The 21,000-nt window shown below is 47.8% G+C and overlaps 1 protein-coding gene across 1 annotated transcript; it reads left to right on the top strand.

The window, feature by feature from the left end:
- Window positions 1-16,150: 16,150 nt before the first annotated feature.
- Window positions 16,151-20,631, top strand: LOC149912047 (uncharacterized). The gene is made up of 8 exons (XM_090132801.1): window positions 16,151-16,259; window positions 16,415-16,476; window positions 16,898-17,051; window positions 17,243-17,499; window positions 17,700-17,785; window positions 18,296-18,390; window positions 18,907-19,018; window positions 19,339-20,631. The coding sequence occupies exons 1-8, from the start codon at window positions 16,151-16,153 to the stop codon at window positions 19,889-19,891; spliced, it is 1,428 nt and encodes a 475-aa protein (XP_089988927.1). The 3' UTR covers window positions 19,892-20,631.
- The last annotated feature ends 369 nt before the right edge of the window (window positions 20,632-21,000 follow it).

Raw genomic sequence — 21,000 nt, 5'->3', positions numbered from 1 at the left:
ATCTAGCTACTGGGTCTCTTCCTCAAACGTTTATTCCAATCCCAAAAGTGATGTTAACAAGGCTATCGGCCTTGCTAATTGTTGTCATTGAATTACACTGCAAGGCCTGGCAGTCTGGTTGGACAATTCCCCTAAACATACTAATCCGTTCTTTTAGGGTGCGTGATTGCATTGTATCAAATGGGATACATGTCCAGCCTTGATAGGCAGTTGTCCACCATACATTATTCCATCCCCCACAAGGGGATCTCTTATTCATACCTAATTCAGGACACAGGTATTTCTCTTTGTGACTCAGTTGTCGTTGGGCACTTAAGTCCCTGCAGGCTATCACACTGCAAGCATCAAATGTGACAGTCTGAGGCGTTTCTCTCCTTGTTACGTTCACCCACATCTTAACAGGGTATCCTCCTGCTCCCCTCTGCAGGTCATCCTTTTTCTCTCTACCCCACTTGTACCCTGTTCCTGGTACTAGGATTATACAGTTACTTTCTGGTGTCTCTACCCCCCCATATGTTTTATTATGTTCCCTTAGAACCAATCTCCATAAAATAATACAGGGCACAACAATGTGTCCATCTGGGTATACACCCATGTGTCAGCTTGCTCTCTTCCCTTCTAAATCATTAATTAGATTCCTATCCTCTTTAAAATACCTTATAGGTACTGATTGGGGTTCAGATATTTTAAGTTTACCATCTGTAATTAAAGCCAGTTCACCAATTTCTTCTCCCGTAGCTGCCTGTTCTGCCACCTGATCCACTATCATATTCCCAGTTTCCTGTACAGTATCACTATTCTGATGTCCTCCACAATGGATAACAGCCATGCTGCTCTTTGGTAGACCCACATCATGCTGAATTTGTTTTCCTTGTGTGTAAGCAACCCTCGCTCTTTGCAGATGGTACCATGAGTGGGTACCACCCCAAAAGCATATTTAGCATCTGTCCATATATTTAAGGCTCTTGTCAAGGCAGTCCCCTCAGCCTTCTGAGCGGAAGTCCTCACAGGTAATGGTTTTGCTTCATTTACCTTATCAGTAGCAGTTACTGCATATCCTTACAGTTTCCTTGTCTCACAAAGCTGCTTCCGTCAGTGAATCCAGGAATCCCCATCGCCGTCCAGTGGTTCCTCCTGTAGGTCCGACCAACTGGCACAAACAGTCTCATGCAGTCGCACACTGCTGGCTTGGAGGGAGCTCTTTGTTGGTGTTCTGGGTGTTCAGCAAACTGCTTCCTTCTCTTTGATCAGTTGTGCTTTCTGTTGAGAAACTTGATAGCCATTTAAATCAAGAAATTCAGCAAACCCACAGTCCATCGTACACAGTCCTCCTTGGTCACTGTGGCATCCACGTACTGCAGTAAAGTTCCACCGTGGGATAGAGGAACTCAAATCTCAGGCTCACAAGCTAACCAGTTCTCAAAAATCAGTGGGTTGTTCTCACAACACTGGGTAACACTGTCCAGGTTAACTGAATTTTTATTTATATATATATATATTTTAATTTTATTATTATTATTATTTTATTTATTTTTCTCCCCATATTGAAGTTTTCTTATTCAAAGGCAAATAATTTTTGACTTTCTTTAGCAAAACCAGGCAGAAAAAGGTGTACTCCAAATCCAGAACGGCAAACCCCACCCACTCATTCCTCAACTTGGTTAATAAAGTGCATGGATTTACCACCATGGGTTGCATATCTTAAACATTTCTATTAATTGCCCTCAAGTCTTTTACCAAACTATAGCTCTTGCCAATCCAAAAAGTTATTTGTTATTTCTTTTATCTTCCCTCCTACAATCTTGTATCCTAAAAGAGCATTGCTTTACCCTGGCTGGGCTGACTCCTGTCTATAACTTAACCTTTATTGAGTTGCCTTGCCTTTTTTTTTTTTTTAATTATTATTTTTATTATTATTTTTTTTTCTCTCTGCCAGGCATTCCTGATGCCTGCAATCCTGTATATACCTGATTTAGGATTTACATAACTTCTGGGGGTACAACATTGCTTTTCCCAGTTTGTGTTAAAGCCAGACTTAAAATTTTCAGTCAATTGGCCTTGCTTGACACTTAGCTCCAATTTTTTTACTGAATTTAATCTCTACATTCAACTATTCTAATACATCATGCCCAAGTAATGGTTTTAGAGAACCTGGCATGTACAAGAATTTATGTATTCCTACTTGTTCTCCTAGCCTGTATTTAATTAGTCCCTAAAAAGTAAACTTCTCTTGCCAGAGCTCCTACAACTATTACAAAAATCATCTACGGGTAATAATTCTTGATGTAGCACAGAGTTAAGAGGCACCCATATCAGAAAACAAACTCTTTACCCTGCTTCCCCAGCTGCTTTCGGTCCAATGGGGGTGGAACTCACCCTGAGCCCTTCCAGGCTCCCCCTTACCTCTTCTTCTAGGTAAGGACATCCCTGTTACACCTTGTTCAACTTTGCCTTCCTCAGCCCGTGTTTTTCCCAAACCCTTTTCACTTTCCAGACTTTCATCATTACTGAAATACAATGTTAGTAATTTCTGTTTCACCCCCTTCCCTCCCCAGGATTCCGGTGCTTACAGTGGGATGTCGGGTTTCCCGAGATCTCTGCAGATGACGGCTATTCTCACTCTCACTGTCCCGTCCCATCCCCATTCACAAGTCACACACCCTGCACAGTTACAGCGGGAAGCTCTCGCCCTCAGCTCTTTCTCTCACTCCGAGGTGTTCTTACAAACCGCAGTGGGGGGGTTAGTGCGGGGGATGTGTCCTCGTGCCGACCCAAACTCTAATATCTCAAACTCACTGTTTTCCTTAACCTTGTTGCCAATTTGTTTGTTAATTTTTACAATTCCACTATTTGTACCCTCAATTACATTTCCATGTACCATTAACAAATGCACTTCCATACAGCATCGAGACAGTTTCTCCTACTGCCTTCAAAACCCACAAATCAAACAATACAGTTCTTCAACTTCTACAAACACCCAGCACTTGGTCTCATGATTAGGGTACTCAATTGTTAAAACTGGTCCCATTACTCATTTATGTTCTGGTTGGGTTTTGTTTTTGTTTTTTTTAATTCAATATTTCCCCCTGGCTCACCAGCAATATTCCTCCAGTGAGCCTAAATACAACCCAGGGGGTCTTCTTGGTATCACTTTAGACACCCTCTGTTCCATAACAACCTCATACACGACATAACATAACGTAACATAACATGACATAACACTTTCACGACATACACATTTAACAATCACAAAGACAGTGACAGTAATCAGTACAGTTTATCCTCAGGATCCTTCCTCTCTTTGCCTCCCTCCAGGGTCCAACCTTCCCTCTGTATTCATTTCCCACACTTGCATAGCTGCCCACCTCCTTCTCCAATAAACAACATATCAATGATAAACATCATTTCCATCCATAAGTAGAAATTAGGCCCTAGAAATTGATCTAATTGTTCTGCGACACTTATAGGATCCTTAATTAAGAAATTCTTGAAATTCCTGACTTTTCTTCTAGTAAAAAAAAGCAAGCATGAGCATATCCTATTTTCCTTTGACCTAAGGAGACTGCCATAAAGGATAAAGTGAAGTATTAGTAAGGTTAGTGTTAGAGAAAGGAAAACTCTCCAGGTCCCATTCACATTACTCTAACTCCCTCAGTAATCGAGAGTGCATCTTCTCTGTCGCTTGCATTGCTTTAGAAATTGAGGGGGGGGCGGGAGTTATCTAAGGGATCTCATGTATGATCTTTCTGCTTCTCTTTCCTTTTTCTTTTGAAATATGACTCCTCCTTTTGAGGAGGATTTATTTATTTATTTATTTATTTATTTTTACTTCTTGCACCCATTCAGCAACATAAGCCAATTCTGTTTCAGAAAAAGGAATCTTACTGTTTACGTATAAATACAAAGTCTGACAGGCCCAATCTTTGTCAGACCCCTATTTTGGTCAAAATCATGATTTTCCCTGTAGTGGCTCTCTAGGCTATGTCTATATACAGTATTCAAACATCTTTTCCCTGTTCTTTTCCCCAGTCTGGGGATTATTTTCCAATTCTGAAGCTTCTTTCCCAAGAGGCTATCTCTAGGCACGAATTTGGGGACCCCTTTCCCCTGTTCTACGGAGCTCCTATTCCCCATCCCTTCGGAATGCTGCTGTGAACTACCCAGCTCACAGGTTACCACACTCCGATTCTCAGATCTAGGGCCAATCCCTCTGGAGCATCTTGCTCAGATTCCTGGATTAATAGGGGTGTACTGCTGGCACTTCGTCAAGTGCACAGGGTACCGCACACCAACAGCTCCCTGCTGAGACTCACCCAAGTCTCCACCGACCCCCAAGGCAAGAATCAAACTCCCTTACCTTGGTCCGTGCACGAAGGTACCGGGTCTCCAGGGGTCAATACCCGTGCCTACCTGCCCCTTGGCTTTCTCAGAGCCCGTCCTGTATGTAACAGCCTCGGTTACTTATCGGCTGTCCCAAGGAGTCACCTCACCAACCAGACAGGACCACTGAAATCAGCGGGGTGCACCTATCCTGTCCAAGGCAGCGGGGGAAACTCCCGAGGGGCGATAATTATCCCGGACGAGCCCCCAAATTGTAGGAAATATCCAAATAATTTTCTAGGACGGTATCTCTGATAAAGCAGATTTTATTCGCAATTGCAATGGCGGGCCTCCTGCAAGCAGGAGAGCCCCGAGAAAAAAGGTTACATCTTTTTATCCCCTACTGCCCGACGCTTATCTCTTTCTGCCCTGGTTCCTCATTGGCTGAGTACTGCAGGTTCACACTCTTCGCGACGCTCCACTAGTTATACAAATACCGAGTAAATATAAATCTCCTGACGCCTAAACATATATCTTAATTGTTTAATTACCTTCTAACAGTTGTTTTCTCAACAGACATTTGGTCACGGTTTTTGGATATCTGTTTTATAACATAAACATAGCCCCTTGATTGTTTTATGACCCCCCCCCTTTAACATTTGTACCCCTTTACACTAAGTCATTGTTCTGGTCATTCATCTGTCCTTCCAGAGATAAGCTCGGAAGGAGGATAGAAGGGAGTATTCTGGAGCCTGTTTATGGCATCCCGATATTCCCACAGAGTGTGACAGTTTTGCTTTGTGTAAAGGCCCTGACTCTTTGTAAGTTTGTTAAATGTATTTCACTTCTGCCGGTCTAATGAACAACGTTACAATATATTCTCTAGTTCCAAACACTATACACACATTGTTTAGAACATTCAAAATCTGCTGTGAGAACGAATTTGTTAGGTAATTCAGTAATTAAGTTTCTAAAAATGTTACCAATATGTGTATATTATTCTTACTTTTCGTACTAATTATTTCTAAGAATATGCTACAACTTAATTCTTTAGATCAATTGCCCTTCTCCATTGTTCACTGCAGAAACAACACTTTCACTTTCCACAAATTCCCCCCTCTTTTTCTTTTACAATGTTGATTTCTGCAATCCTTTTCTAAGGTACAATTACAAAACCTTCTTTACTTTCTTCGTCTTCCTCTTCTTCTAATATCGTTATTCTACCGAAATATGATGTGGGCTCTGTTTGCTTCATCAGGGCAGTTTCAATTAACCGCTGTACCAATCTTCTCACACAGGGGATGATACAGCAACTGATAGCTGCTAGGGCTCCTGCTACCACAATCAGAGAGGTAAATACAGACACAACCATTCCTTTCCACTTCCCAAACCAGGATTCCAGCCATCCGGTGAGCGAACTATCTATTCTGGAGTTCTCAGCTAGTTCATTAGCCAAAGTAGTAAGCCCCGTAATGCTTTAGTTATCATGCTATCTGGGGCTGTGTTATTTGCGATAAAAGTACAGCAATGAGTGCCCAAAGTTACACACACACACCCTTCTTCAGCTAGTATCACGTCTAGGGCGATCCTATTCTATATGGCTATAGGCCATCCTGCTTGTAGCATCCAGTTGTTCTGCAGTTCCCTTTATTGCCTCCTTTGTATAGTTTATAAATCTCTACTGATTGTAATAGATGTAGTTTATCCGATCTTCATTTTTGTTAATTGTCACCCACCAGAATAGAGATTCAAATCCTGCAGAAATTGATTTCTAGCCTTAAATTCATCAGGGACACCTCTAGGCACCCCAATTGAATCCATATATATTGTATCATCATCAAATGGGGCTCCCAGGATCCTTTTGTTCCTTTTTTGAATGTGTGATAGATCCTTCTCAAATGCCAAAGTGAACGGTATAGCCAGTTGAACAAGTGCACAGGTACCTCCCCAATTAGATGGGAGAATGGACCATAAGATCTTCCCACCACAATACCACCAGAGATCCGCTCTAGGGATTTCCAGCCTTGAATAGTTTCCCGCTAAATCCTTCGTAACATCCAAGGTTTCACTGCATAGTGAGAAATATAGGCCTGGTAGCCCTCACACCCTGCCTTGAGAGACAAGCTGTATGGTTACCTATGGCCATAGAGAATGCAGGAGGGATTTTGGCACCCATCTCCAATATCGGGGGAAACAATAGGGAGAGTGGTTTTCAGGCTTCATTTCCCCAGGCGGTTTTCTCCTCGTACAGGGCGATCATACATTGCATTCCTTGGGAATCCCTGGTCCATCCCAGAGGAAGGGGTACTACCTGAGCTACAGGCTGTCCTGATGTGCAAGCACAGCAATTGCTATGGTTGAGACTCAGGACAGTCTACTTAATCCATTCTACCCAGGCATTCACATCCCTGTATCCTGTCTTAATTTCAAATGTTTGTCTGAGATCTTTTATTTCCATAATTACTACAGCTGCAGGACTTTCAGAAGGATATTTCTCTCTCTTTTTCTTATCCTGAACCTTTCAAGTATGATCAGGCAATGAATCCCATACAGCTACTCTGAATCTAGCTACTGGGTCTCTTCCTCAAACGTTTATTCCAATCCCAAAAGTGATGTTAACAAGGCTATCGGCCTTGCTAATTGTTGTCATTGAATTACACTGCAAGGCCTGGCAGTCTGGTTGGACAATTCCCCTAAACATACTAATCCGTTCTTTTAGGGTGCGTGATTGCATTGTATCAAATGGGATACATGTCCAGCCTTGATAGGCAGTTGTCCACCATACATTATTCCATCCCCCACAAGGGGATCTCTTATTCATACCTAATTCAGGACACAGGTATTTCTCTTTGTGACTCAGTTGTCGTTGGGCACTTAAGTCCCTGCAGGCTATCACACTGCAAGCATCAAATGTGACAGTCTGAGGCGTTTCTCTCCTTGTTACGTTCACCCACATCTTAACAGGGTATCCTCCTGCTCCCCTCTGCAGGTCATCCTTTTTCTCTCTACCCCACTTGTACCCTGTTCCTGGTACTAGGATTATACAGTTACTTTCTGGTGTCTCTACCCCCCCATATGTTTTATTATGTTCCCTTAGAACCAATCTCCATAAAATAATACAGGGCACAACAATGTGTCCATCTGGGTATACACCCATGTGTCAGCTTGCTCTCTTCCCTTCTAAATCATTAATTAGATTCCTATCCTCTTTAAAATACCTTATAGGTACTGATTGGGGTTCAGATATTTTAAGTTTACCATCTGTAATTAAAGCCAGTTCACCAATTTCTTCTCCCATAGCTGCCTGTTCTGCCACCTGATCCACTATCATATTCCCAGTTTCCTGTACAGTATCACTATTCTGATGTCCTCCACAATGGATAACAGCCATGCTGCTCTTTGGTAGACCCACATCATGCTGAATTTGTTTTCCTTGTGTGTAAGCAACCCTCGCTCTTTGCAGATGGTACCATGAGTGGGTACCACCCCAAAAGCATATTTAGCATCTGTCCATATATTTAAGGCTCTTGTCAAGGCAGTCCCCTCAGCCTTCTGAGCGGAAGTCCTCACAGGTAATGGTTTTGCTTCATTTACCTTATCAGTAGCAGTTACTGCATATCCTTACAGTTTCCTTGTCTCACAAAGCTGCTTCCGTCAGTGAATCCAGGAATCCCCATCGCCGTCCAGTGGTTCCTCCTGTAGGTCCGACCAACTGGCACAAACAGTCTCATGCAGTCGCACACTGCTGGCTTGGAGGGAGCTCTTTGTTGGTGTTCTGGGTGTTCAGCAAACTGCTTCCTTCTCTTTGATCAGTTGTGCTTTCTGTTGAGAAACTTGATAGCCATTTAAATCAAGAAATTCAGCAAACCCACAGTCCATCGTACACAGTCCTCCTTGGTCACTGTGGCATCCACGTACTGCAGTAAAGTTCCACCGTGGGATAGAGGAACTCAAATCTCAGGCTCACAAGCTAACCAGTTCTCAAAAATCAGTGGGTTGTTCTCACAACACTGGGTAACACTGTCCAGGTTAACTGAATTTTTATTTATATATATATATATTTTAATTTTATTATTATTATTATTTTATTTATTTTTCTCCCCATATTGAAGTTTTCTTATTCAAAGGCAAATAATTTTTGACTTTCTTTAGCAAAACCAGGCAGAAAAAGGTGTACTCCAAATCCAGAACGGCAAACCCCACCCACTCATTCCTCAACTTGGTTAATAAAGTGCATGGATTTACCACCATGGGTTGCATATCTTAAACATTTCTATTAATTGCCCTCAAGTCTTTTACCAAACTATAGCTCTTGCCAATCCAAAAAGTTATTTGTTATTTCTTTTATCTTCCCTCCTACAATCTTGTATCCTAAAAGAGCATTGCTTTACCCTGGCTGGGCTGACTCCTGTCTATAACTTAACCTTTATTGAGTTGCCTTGCCTTTTTTTTTTTTTTTAATTATTATTTTTATTATTATTTTTTTTTCTCTCTGCCAGGCATTCCTGATGCCTGCAATCCTGTATATACCTGATTTAGGATTTACATAACTTCTGGGGGTACAACATTGCTTTTCCCAGTTTGTGTTAAAGCCAGACTTAAAATTTTCAGTCAATTGGCCTTGCTTGACACTTAGCTCCAATTTTTTTACTGAATTTAATCTCTACATTCAACTATTCTAATACATCATGCCCAAGTAATGGTTTTAGAGAACCTGGCATGTACAAGAATTTATGTATTCCTACTTGTTCTCCTAGCCTGTATTTAATTAGTCCCTAAAAAGTAAACTTCTCTTGCCAGAGCTCCTACAACTATTACAAAAATCATCTACGGGTAATAATTCTTGATGTAGCACAGAGTTAAGAGGCACCCATATCAGAAAACAAACTCTTTACCCTGCTTCCCCAGCTGCTTTCGGTCCAATGGGGGTGGAACTCACCCTGAGCCCTTCCAGGCTCCCCCTTACCTCTTCTTCTAGGTAAGGACATCCCTGTTACACCTTGTTCAACTTTGCCTTCCTCAGCCCGTGTTTTTCCCAAACCCTTTTCACTTTCCAGACTTTCATCATTACTGAAATACAATGTTAGTAATTTCTGTTTCACCCCCTTCCCTCCCCAGGATTCCGGTGCTTACAGTGGGATGTCGGGTTTCCCGAGATCTCTGCAGATGACGGCTATTCTCACTCTCACTGTCCCGTCCCATCCCCATTCACAAGTCACACACCCTGCACAGTTACAGCGGGAAGCTCTCGCCCTCAGCTCTTTCTCTCACTCCGAGGTGTTCTTACAAACCGCAGTGGGGGGGTTAGTGCGGGGGATGTGTCCTCGTGCCGACCCAAACTCTAATATCTCAAACTCACTGTTTTCCTTAACCTTGTTGCCAATTTGTTTGTTAATTTTTACAATTCCACTATTTGTACCCTCAATTACATTTCCATGTACCATTAACAAATGCACTTCCATACAGCATCGAGACAGTTTCTCCTACTGCCTTCAAAACCCACAAATCAAACAATACAGTTCTTCAACTTCTACAAACACCCAGCACTTGGTCTCATGATTAGGGTACTCAATTGTTAAAACTGGTCCCATTACTCATTTATGTTCTGGTTGGGTTTTGTTTTTGTTTTTTTTAATTCAATATTTCCCCCTGGCTCACCAGCAATATTCCTCCAGTGAGCCTAAATACAACCCAGGGGGTCTTCTTGGTATCACTTTAGACACCCTCTGTTCCATAACAACCTCATACACGACATAACATAACGTAACATAACATGACATAACACTTTCACGACATACACATTTAACAATCACAAAGACAGTGACAGTAATCAGTACAGTTTATCCTCAGGATCCTTCCTCTCTTTGCCTCCCTCCAGGGTCCAACCTTCCCTCTGTATTCATTTCCCACACTTGCATAGCTGCCCACCTCCTTCTCCAATAAACAACATATCAATGATAAACATCATTTCCATCCATAAGTAGAAATTAGGCCCTAGAAATTGATCTAATTGTTCTGCGACACTTATAGGATCCTTAATTAAGAAATTCTTGAAATTCCTGACTTTTCTTCTAGTAAAAAAAAGCAAGCATGAGCATATCCTATTTTCCTTTGACCTAAGGAGACTGCCATAAAGGATAAAGTGAAGTATTAGTAAGGTTAGTGTTAGAGAAAGGAAAACTCTCCAGGTCCCATTCACATTACTCTAACTCCCTCAGTAATCGAGAGTGCATCTTCTCTGTCGCTTGCATTGCTTTAGAAATTGAGGGGGGGGCGGGAGTTATCTAAGGGATCTCATGTATGATCTTTCTGCTTCTCTTTCCTTTTTCTTTTGAAATATGACTCCTCCTTTTGAGGAGGATTTATTTATTTATTTATTTATTTATTTTTACTTCTTGCACCCATTCAGCAACATAAGCCAATTCTGTTTCAGAAAAAGGAATCTTACTGTTTACGTATAAATACAAAGTCTGACAGGCCCAATCTTTGTCAGACCCCTATTTTGGTCAAAATCATGATTTTCCCTGTAGTGGCTCTCTAGGCTATGTCTATATACAGTATTCAAACATCTTTTCCCTGTTCTTTTCCCCAGTCTGGGGATTATTTTCCAATTCTGAAGCTTCTTTCCCAAGAGGCTATCTCTAGGCACGAATTTGGGGACCCCTTTCCCCTGTTCTACGGAGCTCCTATTCCCCATCCCTTCGGAATGCTGCTGTGAACTACCCAGCTCACAGGTTACCACACTCCGATTCTCAGATCTAGGGCCAATCCCTCTGGAGCATCTTGCTCAGATTCCTGGATTAATAGGGGTGTACTGCTGGCACTTCGTCAAGTGCACAGGGTACCGCACACCAACAGCTCCCTGCTGAGACTCACCCAAGTCTCCACCGACCCCCAAGGCAAGAATCAAACTCCCTTACCTTGGTCCGTGCACGAAGGTACCGGGTCTCCAGGGGTCAATACCCGTGCCTACCTGCCCCTTGGCTTTCTCAGAGCCCGTCCTGTATGTAACAGCCTCGGTTACTTATCGGCTGTCCCAAGGAGTCACCTCACCAACCAGACAGGACCACTGAAATCAGCGGGGTGCACCTATCCTGTCCAAGGCAGCGGGGGAAACTCCCGAGGGGCGATAATTATCCCGGACGAGCCCCCAAATTGTAGGAAATATCCAAATAATTTTCTAGGACGGTATCTCTGATAAAGCAGATTTTATTCGCAATTGCAATGGCGGGCCTCCTGCAAGCAGGAGAGCCCCGAGAAAAAAGGTTACATCTTTTTATCCCCTACTGCCCGACGCTTATCTCTTTCTGCCCTGGTTCCTCATTGGCTGAGTACTGCAGGTTCACACTCTTCGCGACGCTCCACTAGTTATACAAATACCGAGTAAATATAAATCTCCTGACGCCTAAACATATATCTTAATTGTTTAATTACCTTCTAACAGTTGTTTTCTCAACAGACATTTGGTCACGGTTTTTGGATATCTGTTTTATAACATAAACATAGCCCCTTGATTGTTTTATGACCCCCCCCCTTTAACATTTGTACCCCTTTACACTAAGTCATTGTTCTGGTCATTCATCTGTCCTTCCAGAGATAAGCTCGGAAGGAGGATAGAAGGGAGTATTCTGGAGCCTGTTTATGGCATCCTGATATTCCCACAGAGTGTGACAGTTTTGCTTTGTGTAAAGGCCCTGACTCTTTGTAAGTTTGTTAAATGTATTTCACTTCTGCCGGTCTAATGAACAACGTTACAATATATTCTCTAGTTCCAAACACTATACACACATTGTTTAGAACATTCAAAATCTGCTGTGAGAACGAATTTGTTAGGTAATTCAGTAATTAAGTTTCTAAAAATGTTACCAATATGTGTATATTATTCTTACTTTTCGTACTAATTATTTCTAAGAATATGCTACAACTTAATTCTTTAGATCAATTGCCCTTCTCCGTTGTTCACTGCAGAAACAACACTTTCACTTTCCACACCCCCAAGCCCCATATTACCCCACAGCCCCCCTGTAGCCGCCACAGCCCTTAAACTCCCACATCCCCCCGGATCTCCCCCACCGCCCCCCGGACCCACAGCTCACCTCAGCCCCGGGGGGCACCGGGAGCAGCGCCGGAGGCCTCGGGGGGGCACGGCCCGGATGCGGGCAGCAGCGCTGCGGCGGTTGGGCCCCGAGTCCCAAAGCGGCTTGTGCCGCTTTCCTCAGCACCGCTCCCGTCGTGCCGCGGCTCCGTCTCGGTGCTGCCCGCACAGCTCCGGCGCGCAGCGCCTGCGCCTGCGGGACCGGCGGCGTCGGAGAGGAAAGACGGCGGGCGCCGAGCCGGAGGCAACGGCCGCTCCCGCGCTCGGCGCCTCAGCCAATCGGAGCCGGCGGCGCTGCCGCCGACCAATCCGAGAGCGGAGGCGGGCCGGACCTGCCGCCGACCAATGAGAGGCGCGAACGGACCGGAAGTGCCCCCAACCAATGAGAGGCCGGGGGCGGGGCGGAGCGGCTGTGGGGGCGGGGCCTCGGGGTGCTCTCTATTGCCATAGGGGATGGGATTGGGATCGGAATTGGGATCGGGGATGTGGGATTGCGATTGGGATGAGGGCTTGAGATTGACAGGTGGGTGATGGGCTTGGGATGAGGGTCTGGGAATGAGATTTGGAACTGGGATTGGGATGTGGGCTGTAGGATGTGGGGTTGGGATGTTGACTGTGGGCTTGGAATGTGAGATTTGGGACTGGGCTGTGGGAATATGGATGTGGGATCTGAGGGCAGGGCTGTGATGCCTGAGGTCACCCGGAGTCACTCTGTGATCAGCCCACAGCTGTGTGTTCCAAAGAACAGCCACTGAGGTCAGGGGCAGCAGTCCAGGCAGGGAGATGCTGTGGTGGGAAGCAGGCTTGGTGCCGACGTCCTGCAGGGAAACGGGTGCAGACTGCATGGGACAGTGTAGGACAGCACGTGGTGGTTTGGCCTTTCTGCTCCATAAGGCAAAGGATGCTGTTCTCAGCATCACAGCCACCGGCACAGTGCCTTTGTCTCCCTGTAATCATGGCTTCCAATTATCTGCTCTAACAAGTCCCTGGGGGCCGTGTTGGCACTGGCTCTCAGCGGGGCCCATTCATACTCCCAGAAACTTCCTTCCAACTTTATCTTCCTGAGCACTTTGTGCAATCTTCTCTCAGCACTGGAGGATGATGGACTCAGCACCAAACACCCCAAGGAGACCAGTACAACCCCGAGAGCCCTCAAGTGCTTTGTGCCTTCCTGACATCTTCCTCAAGTCTTCAGAACCTGTACAGCTAACTGGAGAGCTATCAGGAGTGCACTTAAAGAGGAGGACCCTAAGGTACATTTAACGAGTCTCTTTATTTATTTATATTTTATATTGGCCCCGTGGGATTTTCATCCCTTTTCCTCACATCAGTCTTCTCTGAAATTTGCAGCTCAGTGTTGCTTTTCCTTTGCATCAACTCCCACTTGCTTTCCTCAGAGAACCAGCTGCACATGGGCACAGAGGGATTCCTCCTTGTTGCCAACAAGCGGGGATAAACAGGATGCAATTGAGAGTGAAACACTCTCCTCAGCTGGATGCCATGTTCAAGCTGTCTGCCTTCCAGGGGGAATTTCGGTGCCGGAAGAACTTTTGACAGAGAAAGTACATACAAACACAAATAAGAAGTTGAGTAAAGAATTCATTAGACTTTTGAGATGGCCCAAGTTTCCAACTTATGGGAGCTCCTAGAGTAACCAGATAGCTGGGAGGTATCTGAAAGAACAAAGAGCAAAGGGAGGGGGAAATCTGGAGAGCAGTGGGAAGGGCACATGCCCACACTGCCTGCAGAAAACACGACCTTAGCCATGGTCATTTATTCAGGAGAGCTGGAAACACCTGCAGGGAGAGGGAGATGAAATACAGAGGTGAGACCAAGCAGGGCTAGCAGCTGCCTGTGTCCCAGCACCTGAATGCTTTTGTGTCCTCCAAACACAGTTCTGGAAAACAGTGACGCAATAAATCTCCTCAAAGACTGGTGTTTCCAATAAGGAGAGAAACCAGGCCCCAAAGCAGTTTAGAAACTGAGAGGTGTGTTGGCACATTTTCTGTGATTTGGATCTTTCTCTTCAGTTCTTTGTTCCAGTTTTATTGACATTACATAACATCTTTCACACCTACAGCCCCAAAACAAACACACAAACAAACAAAACAACAGAAAAAAACCCATCTTTGACAGTGATAGGCCCAAGGAAAATGGTTACACACTAAAAGAGAAAATAAGATTAGATGTTAGGAGGGAATTCCTAATGTCCTTAACATCAGGTTGTGAAGCAATGGAACAGATTGCCCAGAGAAGTTGTGGATGCCCCATGCTCAAGGCAAGGTCCCATGGAGCCCTGGACAGCCTGATTTCCTGGGTGGCAACTCTGACAATGACACGGGGGTTGGAACTTGATGGGCTTGAAGGTCCCTACCAATCCAAGCTATTCAATGATTCCATCACCCGTGTGGTTCCTTTCCAATCAGGATTCCCTGCATCCTGTTTGCTTGAGCATTCCCTGATCGCTTCCTCTTCCACCACAGGTATGTTGGAAATATCCAAATACTTTATCAGGACGGTATCTCTGATAAAGCAGATTTTATTTGCAATTGCAATGGCGGGCCTCCTGCAAGCAGGACAGCACTCAGAAAACAGCGTTACATCTTTTATTCCCTATTGCCCGATGCTTCTCTCTTTCTCCCCCAGTTCCTCATTGGCTGAATACTTTAGGTTCCCAATCTTCTCAACGCTTCACTAAACATACAAACACTGGACAAACATAGATCTCTGCTGGCTAAGTGTAAACTTCTAATTAATTAATTAACGTCTGACCCTCACTCCACACTTGGTTATTGTTTCTGGATATCTGCTTGACCTCCCTTGCATAGAGATAAGCTCGGAAGGAGGAAAGTTCTTCTTCAAACCAGTTGCCCTTTTTAGTATCTAATGCAGAAACAACATTCCATTCCCACAGACACCACAGAGTGACATCCGCTCAGAAATTGTACAAAGACAAGTGATAGCTGGCAACCTACTGCTGGGAACCTGTTTTGGCAGGGGTGGTGAACGTGGTGAACCCCCGCTGGTCCCTTCCAACCCCTACGATCCCGGGTTCTACTTTCTGTTCACAAATCTGATGTCATCCAATCCAACGTCCCGCTTTCTTAACTCAGCCGATATCCCCTCTTCGTTCCTCTTCCTTCCTTCAGGTGATCCTGCCCACAATGTCCATGTGAAATGTCTCATCCCGCTTGGAAGGCTGTGAGGAAAGCAAATCTCTGGGATCCCCCAAACAAAGCACTCCCTGCCCGGCAGGGTCGCGGGAGCCATGGAGTCATGACTGTGACACAGAGGATCAATGCCGGGTAATTTATGGAGCGTTCTAACAAGGAATCAACGACTTCCGGGCAAAACTAAGCAACTTTCTGACCACAGGTCATCAGCGTAACGGGTAGAGTACTTTGGAACAGTACTTGTTTCCCTATCTCCTTCTTGAACATCACTTCAGGCAACGGCCACTAAAGGAAAACAAGTAATACTACACTGAGAGCAAAGAAAAGGAGAGAGAGAAAACAGAGAGGGGTCAGCGCTCCCACCCGGGGCGGGCAGCAGGCTGCTGGTGCCAGCGTCACAATGGGCAGCGGCCAGCACCGGCCACGCTGTCATCGCGTCGCCGTGGCGACGTTTGTGACACGGGCACCCGGGAGGGGTGTAAAGGCAGAGCACGCTGGTGGGTCCTGCATCCTGAAGGAGCATCTGGCAGAGAGCAGACGCATCTGAAGGATGAGCTCCGGCATGGCTGGCGCCAACAAGGAGCAAGCCGCTGGCAAGAGGCGGAACGGGATGAGCGAGGTCGGCCCCGCAGCGAGGCGTGCCTCCAGACCGACATGCACCGACACCGAAGGTACACGGGTCCACAGCCAGCACAGGAGCGGTGCTGCAGCCAACCTTGGCACGAGATGACACTTTCCATCTGCCACCTCGCTCCCGCCTGGCAGCGGTAGCGGTGCCAGGAAGCGGCAGATGCAGAGTGTGACCTGCTTTTCCTTTGCCCTCCAGAGCGAGTTGCCGTCTGGGATGCGGTGGCCGCCTACATACGGGAGCAGCTCCTGGTGCAGAAGGTGTGTTGGCTGTCGGGTTCCTCCTCTCCCTGTCCAGCTCAGCCTGGACTTCCTCTGAGTCTTCCCCTCCACAGAAAGCAGGAAACTGCCCCCACATTTCTCTCCTGGGCATCCCACGGGCTTCCTGCAAATCCTGCACGATCACTTGTGCTGGGCACTGTCTATCTCAGGGCTGATGCCGGTCTCTGGAAGCCTCTGGATCCCATGAGGCTGCTTCTGCCCTGCCTGCTGTGCTGCATTTGGGACGGCGAGGGGAAGGAGAGGACTGTGCAGCCCCTTCCCAAAGCCATTCCCCATGCCCTGGCTTGTGCCTCTGAACAGCGGCAGAGGGCTCCTGAGCTCTGTCCCTACCTTGGACCCCTCTGGCTCTTCCTCCAGCCGTCCCATAACCCTTCGCCCTTCCTTTCCCTTCCATTTGCAGGGGGTCTGGATTCCCACCTTCGGCTCCTTTGACACTGTCTCCAAAGACGTCCGGACTGAGGATGAGACCCTGACTCTGCGGTGGCCCGTGTTTCACCTGGCTACAAACCTCATAGCCACGCACCACCTCAAGGCCTGCAGGGAGTCCCTGCCAGGTAGGAGGGGGGAATCAACTTTTGTTGGCTTCATGAACAGGGCAAACGGCCATCACTTCCATTCTCAAAAGCAAACCTCCCCCTCTGAGGAGCCTGTCCAAACATGGGGCCGTTCTGGCTGATGTCCATCTAGGCAAGCACCTGTGGAAAACCACCCGTATCATCAACTCTGTCCCTCTCACATTTTTCAGTCCATAGGAAGATGGAGCCCCTGAAATACAGCAAGGCAGCCGCAGCTGCCTCTCTGAGCTGGGAGACACTCAGGACTTGCATCCAGAGCACCGTGTCTCTGCTCTCCAGCTGCCTGAAGAAAGGGGAGAACGTTGCTGTTGTCCTAAAGGACATTGGTGTGCTCCTCATTGACGGACTGACATTCCAAATGAAATTCTTCTTTGACTTCCTCGAGAAGCTATCAGGGAAAGATACATTCAGAAGAGCTGTTTTCAAGGTGAGCTGTGTGGTTTCTCCGTGGCCCAGGCACTGCCGTGACCCTTGCTGTGCCCGCACACGGCCCACCAGGACCTGGCCAGCTGCTCGGGCCGTGCAGGTGCTGTGTGCTGTCAGTTCTCCCTGCCTTGGGCTCCTCGTGTCCCCAGTGCCTCAGCCTTGATGAGGACGTTCCACATCCTCCCCATTTCTTCCCTGCAGGCCCCCTGGCTTCTGGACACGGTGGTGTCCCAGGTGGCACCGGTGGCCTCCATGGTGCTCTCTGGCTGCGCTGTCGTCTTTCCCATGTGAGTATGTTGGTGGCTGTAGCTGCTGCTTGATGCAGCTGCTCGGCTCTCATTCCATAACGCTTGTTCCTTATGTCCATGAGTGTCCTGCCCATGAGCATATGTCACAGAATCATAGAATGATTTGAGCTGGAAGGAACCCTGAAAGGACACCTAGTCCCACTCCCCTGCAGGGAACAGGGACACCTACAGCCAGATGAGGTTGCACTGAGCCTGGTCCAGCCCGACCTTGAATGCCCTTCCAGGCACCCAGCACCTCTCTGGGCAAGACGCTCTGGTGCCTGCCATCCATCTGTCAAAAACTTCTTCCTTATATCCAATCTAAATCTTCCCTCCTGCCGTTTGAAACTATTTCCCCTTTACCTATCCTGACTGGCCCTGCTAAAGACTCTAGAAAGTAGTGTGCTTCATGCAGCATGACAATGTGCCTGGGAACAGACAATCTGAGAGAGCAACAAGGATTGCTGGAGCGCTGCGTCACACTGGTCGCTGTCTTCTCCTCTCGTACAGGTTTCAAATGGAGTTTGTACCCAAACCACCGCCCGCAATAAACCGCAGGTCCTCAGGAAGCATCCATGGTCAGGAGAAACCAAAGGGCAAGAGAGGTAAAGCAGCTGTCAGCTCCTGTCCGTGGCACGGGCAACCAGCTTGAGATGGGAAATCCCTTGCTGACCATCAGCCAAGGGCTCTGACTCGTGTCAAATCTTCACGCCAACTCAGCACGGCCTCTTCCCATGAGGAATTGTTGGCCTCTCACAAACTAAGGTGCTGGGTGTGACGTGCCCTCATCCCTGGCTATGGCAGGAGGATGTGCGGATCTTAGGCCCTGCCCTTCCCTAGCAGAAGGATATGGTCCCCAAAAGCCACCCTGCCACCTCATCATCACCACCCAGCTCCTCTTTCCCAAAGCCAACGTCACTAATGCAGTCCCAAAACAGAGCTGAATTGCAGAGAGGAGGAGTGGGGCCAGGGATGGTGTCAGGGAGGGTCCGAGGGCGGTGCAGATGTCAGCAGTGGGGGAGCAGAGCGTCCCTCTCGGATGTTCTGGGAACAAGCCTGAGAGCCCCTTGTGAGTGAGCCAAAGGGTTTACGGTGAATCTCCTCTGCCTTCTCCATTCCAGTGAGATTTGCTGACACTCCAACCTATATCAAACGGTTGAGCATAGACAGCGTTGATGGAGGACACTTGAGAAGGATACGGAGCTTACTGCTGAAGGAGAGCTCCAAGGCCAGGTGAGGCTGGAGGCTCTGGGCTGGGATGTGCATGGGGGTGACCTAATGAGAGCCCATTCCCTAGCCCCAAAGGGTCAGTCACTCTTGGTGGCTGCCCAGCAGTGCTGAACGCAGCACCCACCGTGCTGGGATGGGGACGCCAGGAGCCCCGCGGCTCACAGGGCTGGCCCCTCTCCGCATCTCAGGAGAGCCACGGGGCAGCCGGCGAGCAGTCTGTGGGGAGGGCTGCGTTGCAGCCAAGGCTCCTGGCTCAGGCTTGCAGCATGCGGCCCCAAAGCCATCAGCCACTCACGCGGACCCCTCCCGCTCTGTCCTTTCAGTCCGCTGCCACCCATCCGGAGGGCGTCTGAAGCCCAAAAGCAGCCGCTGACCTGCCAGCTGCAGGGGGAGGCAGTAACAGCAAGCCAACAAGACCTGCGTCGAGCACCGGGAACCAAACACGTGAGCTCCCCTGATGAAGAACAGGGAGCAGGAAAAGCCCATCGTGAGGGTGCGACGCGAAAACTGCAGACAGCCAAGGGCTTAGCCCATCACATCACCTTGAGGCCAATAACATCTTTCATAAAAGATTCAAGAAGATCTTCCTCAAGGGCTGAGTCCACGGAGCCTCAAGACCAACCATCCAGGTTCCGAGTGGCATGCGACTCACTTAAACTTCTCAGGCAGAGGGCAAGGAAGATCTGGCCAGTGCAGGATGCACTGGGGCAGATGGCAGCATCACCACTTCGTGGGGAGTCCAGGCTGCCTGAGGAGTCTTCCATCACCCGACCTGGACTGCTGCCACCCATAAAAGAAGAAACGGGGTCTCCCGAGTGCCAGCCTCCAAAGACCAAACCCTCACTCTGCAGGAAGGCCACACCCTACCCACGCTGATGCGGGCATGGGGGGCCCAGGACAGACAGAGCAACAATGGAGGCTGCAAAACAGATGCGTCAATCCCATCTGCATCATATCTACTACTAAAGCAGGCTGCCCAGGGCCCCATCCAACCTGGCCTTGAACACCTCCAAGGACGGGGCTTCCACAACTGACATCTCTGGGCAGCCTGTTCCAGTATCCCACCACTCTCTCTGGAAAGAACAATCCAATCTGGCATCCAATCTTCAACTCAAAACCACTTCCCCTTGGCCTGCCATTAGCTACACCATCAAAGAGTTGACTCCCCTCCTGTTTGTAGGCTCCCTTTATGTACTGGAAGGCTGCAAGGAGGTCACCCCGCTGCCTTCCCTTCTCCAGGCCAACAAGGAGATCTAGAGTGAAATGTAGAGGGGCAAAACCATCAATAAAGCCTTATCAGGGGCCTACCCTTTAAAAACCTCCAGAACGCCTGTGACAGTGTCATTGCGCCTTTTGACGCCAGCTCTTGTGCTGGTGGAGGGAGAAAGAATTGCGAGAGGGCATCAGAGCGTCTCACGGTGCTTGGATGCCCAGGGAAATCCAGCACAGTCTCTTCTGTCTTATCTGGATCACAACTTACGGGCTTTTGGCCTGGCAGGGCCCCTTTGGCCGGCTTGGAGAGGTCTGCAAATGCAGAGCTCCATGGGCCAGCCGGCCGGCCACCTCTCGCCTGGCAGTGCTCCCCTGAACGGCCAGCCGGCTTTCGGCCTGGCCCAACTGGCCGGCCAGGAGGCTTCAGGCCTCGGAAGGCTTCCCCAGCCAGTCAGCCAGCTTCACCAGAGATTCCGGATCTCCCTCAAGGCCTGAGTGCAGCCGCTCCACGCAGCCCCAAGGCAGACCATCCAGGCTGCCACAGCTGCCTCGTGGAGCACTCCAACTGCCCAGGCAGAGCACCAAGAAGAGCAGGCCTGGCAGGCTGCCCCCAGCCGACTGGCCTTTGATCTTCATTAGGCCTTGTTCTGCTGTGGAGGACAGGTGGAAGCAATTCACTTGTCTGGCAAAGGGTGGAGCCTGGTTCCAGCCCTCCCTACCCTCATGTAGGGGCTGGCTGCCAGCTGTGAGGGCTGTCAGCATGGAGGTGTGTT

The sequence above is a fragment of the Phasianus colchicus genome, unplaced genomic scaffold, assembly GCF_987193195.1.
Source record: "Phasianus colchicus unplaced genomic scaffold, bPhaCol1.hap1.1 HAP1_SCAFFOLD_44, whole genome shotgun sequence".
Taxonomy (NCBI): Eukaryota; Metazoa; Chordata; class Aves; order Galliformes; family Phasianidae; genus Phasianus; species Phasianus colchicus.
This window is presented reverse-complemented; position numbering and strand designations above follow the sequence as displayed.

Coding starts and splice junctions, on each gene's coding strand:
- LOC149912047 (XM_090132801.1), top strand. CDS start 16,151: ATGGCTGGCGCCAACAAGGAGCAAGCCGCTGGCAAGAGGCGGAACGGG. Junction 17,500..17,699: donor TCAGAAGAGCTGTTTTCAAG/GTGAGCTGTGTG, acceptor TCTTCCCTGCAG/GCCCCCTGGCTTCTGGACAC. Junction 19,019..19,338: donor AAGGAGAGCTCCAAGGCCAG/GTGAGGCTGGAG, acceptor CTGTCCTTTCAG/TCCGCTGCCACCCATCCGGA.